Source organism: Eretmochelys imbricata, chromosome 6 (genome assembly GCF_965152235.1).
Source record: "Eretmochelys imbricata isolate rEreImb1 chromosome 6, rEreImb1.hap1, whole genome shotgun sequence".
Lineage (NCBI taxonomy): Eukaryota > Metazoa > Chordata > Testudines > Cheloniidae > Eretmochelys > Eretmochelys imbricata.
The window spans coordinates 68,087,352-68,093,351 of NC_135577.1; the positions used below are offsets into that span (position 1 = coordinate 68,087,352).

The following is a 6,000-nucleotide window of genomic DNA, read 5'->3' on the forward strand; positions in this document are numbered from 1 at the left end:
CTAGGCCAGATAATAGCAATAGTCTTTTGGCAAAATGTTGCTGTAAAATGAAACAACTGAAAGTGGCTTAGATCTATAACAAAAATAACAGGAACATCCAAACTTGCTCAATTCAGAGTCACGTTGGCAATTATTAGGAGTCTGAAGACCTCCTCTGATTTGCATAAAGTGGAGCAAATGGGCAGAGGTCCTCCTTTTTACTCTAGAAATGTTAGAAATGACCCGTTTGTGTCAAAATGGAGTACTCTGTTGGGACCTAGCCACACCTCTGTACGAAAGATGAAATCAGCTACATTGTAGAACTCTGTGAACTGCGTTTTGGCTATCCGTTTTTCCCAAAACATTTTATGTTTGAGTATTCTATTCATTTTTCCCTTTTAAATTCCATTTTCTGATGTCCGTGTTTATCTGGAAGAGATAGTCATGCAGATAAGTGCTTCTTCCCTTGTTGCTTTAAAACAGCTTCTGAAAAAATTCTACTTCTCATTGATTCCAAGCGTCCCATTTTGACTCCTTGCTAACTTAATTCTAAAAAGGGGGTATGTGTAAAAAAAATGTCTCTTGTGTTTGATTTGTGACAGTTAATCTGTTTATAACTTGATACAATGAAGTGTACTGACAAACTGCAACATGACATATTCATGTGTATTGGAGACTGGAACAGCTCTGCAGCAGGAGGGTCAAGAAGAATCTGCTAATTTCGTTTGGGTTCCTTGGATTATTCTGTCTGATACGTGCAATGGAAGTCATTTGCTGTGGGAGTTGTTTTGGGTCTTTATGTAACGCTTCCATATTTTTACCATTGCAGGGGGAGTAAAGCTTGGTTTAGGAGATTTCATTTTCTACAGTGTTCTGGTTGGCAAGGCCTCAGCAACAGCAAGTGGAGACTGGAACACAACTTTAGCCTGTTTTGTAGCTATACTAATTGTGAGTATAATGTAATGTGGTGGTGGTGGTGATATTTCAGTGCATTCTTCAGTGGCCAAGGGGGCTGCTGTTGTATATTTTCCTTTGGGATTTTGCATATTGGTTATTCAGTGCCTGATCTTACCATCATGGACTTAAACTGCAAGTTTTGCTGTGGATTTCAGTTGGAGCAGGATCAGTCACTTAAGCTTCAATTCAGCACAGCACTTAAGTTCATGTTTATGTCCTATTGATTTCAGTGGGATTTTAAATATATGCTTCAGCGCTTTACTGAGTGGGCTCATTAGTGAGTTACTTTGCGTAGTAAGTGTTAATCCTGACATTAATAGCACTCAGTGTGGAAAAGCAAAAAATGTAATTTACCAACCCTTTTGTGCGCCGTTCATCTTGATGTGTTCTGTAATACATATTTTTGCTGTCATGAGTTTTACCATGTAACGTCTCCTTGTCCTTCTTTCCAGGGTCTGTGCCTTACTCTACTGCTTCTTGCCATCTTTAAGAAGGCTTTACCAGCTCTTCCAATCTCCATAACCTTTGGGCTCGTTTTCTACTTTGCCACAGATAACTTGGTGCAGCCCTTTATGGACCAGCTAGCATTCCATCAGTTTTATATCTAGCACACTTGAAGTTGATATTCTACGGACGTTTATATTGACTCTAGAAAATCTGGGAGGAAAAAGGGATTTTTTACTTGGTCCTCACATGACAGTGAAGTTCAATGCTCAAGATTTCTGGCCTGAATCATTGCAACTTCCTCCCATGTTTTCCTGAGCTACTGCACTGGGTAGCATATGATTCTTCTGTGTAAAAAGGGTTTTTTCTCAATTGATGGACTAACTTGGATGCCATTAAGTCACAAGCAATTTCTGAATTGTAAACATGTAATAAGGACCACCTGTGTAAAAGTTGCTAATGCTTCTACCAGCAACGTGAGCCCTGGGTACAGGTTGATATTTTCCCAACGCTGAAGGCACTCAGGACTGCCATGAGATTAAACAAAAGAAGTTAGCAAAGTTGTTTGATTTGACATGTAAACCATTTGAAGAGAGTCAATCCAAAATAAACCTTTAAAGCAATGTTTTTCACCAGTTGAGTCCTGACCCCACTTTGGGTCAGTAGGAAAGGGCCAGGTATTGCAGCAATGGGACCGAAGGAGAAAGAATAGTCTCTCCTAAAGAGAGTTCCACCCCTTAATAGCCTCTGTGCCTAAGTTTACTTGGTTTTGATAAATCTAAAAGCTTATTTTCACACTGGAACAATAGCCTGTACTCAAATTTACTAACGCTTTGCATTCTCAAGCATAGAGCGTGCATCCTGTACTGCTGCCGCCAATTTCTTATGTAGCTACCAAGGATTGGACTGAATAGTTTGGAACAAGTCAATCATGAGGTCCTAACATGGATCCTTATAAAAAGTTGGAGGACTAATACTCTAAAATTTTCTTTACTAAAATTACATGACAATTTCTGGATTTATTTTTGTCGTCTCGCTAATCTTTGCTAGAATAACATCAATTCAAACTCTGCCTTTAGATGGCCATTTGCCACACTGGACTGCATTGCTCTAAGTTCCCGTTCTCCGTCACTGGATCTTTGGGCATATGAAATAGGCAGACATTTGCAGCAGCATCTCTGTCCAAAGCATTCCAGGATTTTAACCTTCTGTTGTCAGGTGTAGAGAAATGGAGGGTTATTTTTAGTAGCATTCCGCTATTTCCTTCAAACCTTTCTCTCCAAAAACATATAGTTGAAAGGCTCTGGATTACAGCAAATTAAAATGAAGGGCAATGTTTTTCCTAAGTAACATTCAGTTGACTTCTCTGTTACATGTTAAGCTTTAGGATCAGCCGCTCAAGCTTATTTCAGGCTAACACCTAACACTGAGTGATTTTATTTTATATAATGTATTAATAAATGAATATTCATTAGTCAAGTGAGCCATCACTTAGTGTTGCCTGGGAATAAAAAGTATGGCCTTTTTTCCCAGTTATAATGAGGCGTGATGGAATAGGAGATTGGCAAAACCTGGAGAAGCTTGAGGGAGAAGAGAGTCCCAGAAGAGCTGAAAGGAGGCCCATGGGTTGTTTGCCTTTATACAAAGTGAAAAATTGAAACTAAACTTAATAACCCCACCTTAATTTGTTTTGTTGTTGTTGTTTATTTAAAACTAACATGATTTGGTGTTTGGTGAACGTTTTTTTAGAATAGGACATTTTTGGGAGGATGAGATTGGAGAAAAACTTTTTGTGCAAGCGAAGAGTCTGGTTTTGGTGCAGCTGACCTCAATGAAGCATAGGGTGAATGGAAAGGTCTGACTGTTGATGGCATTGCAGCTTACATAAGTTTAATATTGGAGTCCTTTCTAAACACCTAATGGACAAAACCAGTATAAACAGAGCCTCTGAAGCAAACTTTTTCCCCTCCAGAAAGAGCTCAACTTCAGAAACATGGAGTAGTAGTAGGACTGAGACTTCATGCACATTCTCAAGTTGTTGTTTGAGTACTAGGTAATATGGTGAGGTGTTTGCATTTGTGTTGCATACCAAGAACGCTTTGCTTTCTTTAACTGCCTCATCTTTAATGTCCTGGGAACTTCTGTATATTGCTCAGTGTGACCTCTACTAGCCACAGAATGTTGGCATCTGCAAATCAGGGCAGTTACATCAAATAAGGTGCGCACACTCTTCTAATCTGAAAGTATTTGCATTCTAGGTAGTGGCTGCATTTGCCTGTTGAATTCATTATGGATAGCATTAATAAAGTAACCACATCTCGGTACCTCATTCTGGCTGTCTAGGTCAGAACTGCCTGTGTAATTGTAAGGACTAGTTCACTGTCCCAGATATTACTTGAGTGGAACTTCATTTAAATGGGATTTTTAGTACAAAGTTTTCTGCAGTTTGAGTGTTCTTTACTGTTGTTGCTTGATCCTTTCATCAGCATTAATCTCTGAGAAATTCAGCTGTTTTTTTTTGGTTGGGCATTCTAACTATTGCTTGTCGTTTTTATATAGAAAAGGATTGCCAAAAGTTGGTATCACTGTCATCAATTTGTACATCTGAGCCAAGTCTCAGTTAACAGAGTTATTAGTAAAATGCAGAGGTTATCTTTTGTTTGAAATAGTCCCTGCTGGAACTCTGACTCCCTTAAGGCCTAATCTAATGCCTGTTTGAAGTAAATAGGAACCTTTCCATTTACTTCAGTGAGTGTTGAATCTGGCCCTTAAAGAACAACTCAGAATCTTCAAAACATTTAAATTTCGAGTCTTCCACTGCCTAAAATTCTGCCATCCTGGAGTTTTAACTTCTAGCTATGTTACAGAAGGTTGTGGTGGAGATTATACACCAATATAATAACATTAAGCCTTGAGTACACTTGCTAAAGCCTGGAGATACAAAAGTAAGATTGAAACTCTTTCCTTGATTTGCCCTTTTACACTGAAGTACGGTAGCACACGTGCTGAATACGATCTTGTGATGCTAGACCACTTCAGTACTTGGTCCAGAAGGGTTAATTAAGAATAGTGTTCATTCTGCATTTCTTGGCATTTGGGAGTTTAATGCACAAGTATGAAGTTAAGTCCTGTCATAATTTCCCTTCTAGCCTTCCATAAAAATACAAATCTAATTTGTTGTTGGATTATTTCAATCTGGTCTACTTTGTATAATCCAGAGATTTCTGGTATATTTTATAGCTCTTTGAGGGGGTTATTGATTCCTAAATTAGAACACTGTTGACAACACCTTAGTCTGCAGAAGCTCTTATTGTGTTATCCCAGTAGCTGTGGATCTTTCTCCTCTGTGTTCCAAACATGTCTATCACATTTGATTAACCAGTAAGTGTTGTGGTTTCAAGACTAAATTCTGTCATCTCTGATAGTTTCCCTACTTTTCAAATTTTCATAAGTGATTATTCTCTTTTAATGGCTACTCATCTGCAAAATATCTTAAACCAAAACGTCATTGAGTTGTAGGCGTGCTTAAAAATGTCTGCTTGGATTTATACCATATGTTTTCTTCCTCATTGCTTTTATTTTCAGATTTAGTCCGGAGCAGATGGTTATAACAGATATTTGTAAATGGGGGAATTATTTTCATGGCTATACTGAATGCTGCTACTATAAATAACTGGAAGCTCCTTCTGACTGTGGTGTATCTGCATTCAGATGCAGTCAGTGTAGGGTGAGTCTGGAGGTCTATGTGCTTGTGTAGAGCACCATGTTCAAACTGTCCTGGGAGCAAATCCTGATTTTAAGCCAAATACTCAAGGGCTGAACTCTGCTGAAAATGGCTAACCTCCTTGGAGTAAAAAGCAGACCGTGTGTTTGTTGTTTGGACTCTGGTACTGTACATGGCAACTCGTTCTGCCATTGCCACAGCGAGGAAGAATTATCCTGGACTACATCTGAGTGGAATTTCAGGACGGATGAAGAAGTGTTAGGAAACTTCTCAAAAAAACTTTAAATAAATAAATAAAAGGGGGTGGGGAAACTGTTTTTGACAGCTATGCTGTTGAGACCAGTATAATGAAGACTGTGGAACATGTCTGCACTACGGTAGTATCTTGTTTTACAGCATAAGTTTGGTCATTGGGAATGCTGGAATATGAACTAGAATTGGATTATTTTACACTCAAGCATTTGCTGTTTTCTTTTTTACAGACACTGGTTTGTACATAATCTGAATTGAATGTGAATAAGTTTTTTAAACACCTTTCCAGTTCTTGATAAGATACAGTTTTGATAGATTATTGCAAATTTTCCTTTGTCTAATCATTAAAATAAAGAATGCATGGATCCTAACTTTGCTGATTGTCGTGGTTTCAATATGATTATATTAAACATTAAACTTGTGTTGGATGCCTAAACACTGCAGATTTTAGCTTCAGTATTTAAAGAACAAGAATCTTGTTTTAAAGAGATGTTTAAAACCCTCTTATTTCCCAAAGGAATAATTTCTTCAAACTAGATTCCCATAAAAACACATTTTTAAAGCATCCTTTCATTTTAATTTAGAGAATCTGTCAAAACCAATTATAGGAACCCACATGAGACATAATTAAGGCGTGAAATAAG

At 38.0% G+C, this 6,000-nt stretch overlaps 1 protein-coding gene across 4 annotated transcripts in view; it reads left to right on the top strand.

Moving 5' to 3' along the window:
- PSEN1 (presenilin 1) overlaps positions 1-5,727 on the top strand; it is a 54,113-nt gene extending 48,386 nt beyond the window's left edge. For all 4 annotated transcript variants that reach the window (XM_077818764.1, XM_077818765.1, XM_077818767.1 and 1 more), the window contains exons 10-11: positions 809-927; positions 1,389-5,727. In XM_077818764.1, coding sequence (XP_077674890.1) covers positions 809-927; positions 1,389-1,544 — 275 coding nt within the window. In that variant the 3' untranslated portion in view covers positions 1,545-5,727. The remainder of the gene's footprint in view (positions 1-808; positions 928-1,388) is intronic.
- Positions 5,728-6,000: the final 273 nt, after the last annotated feature.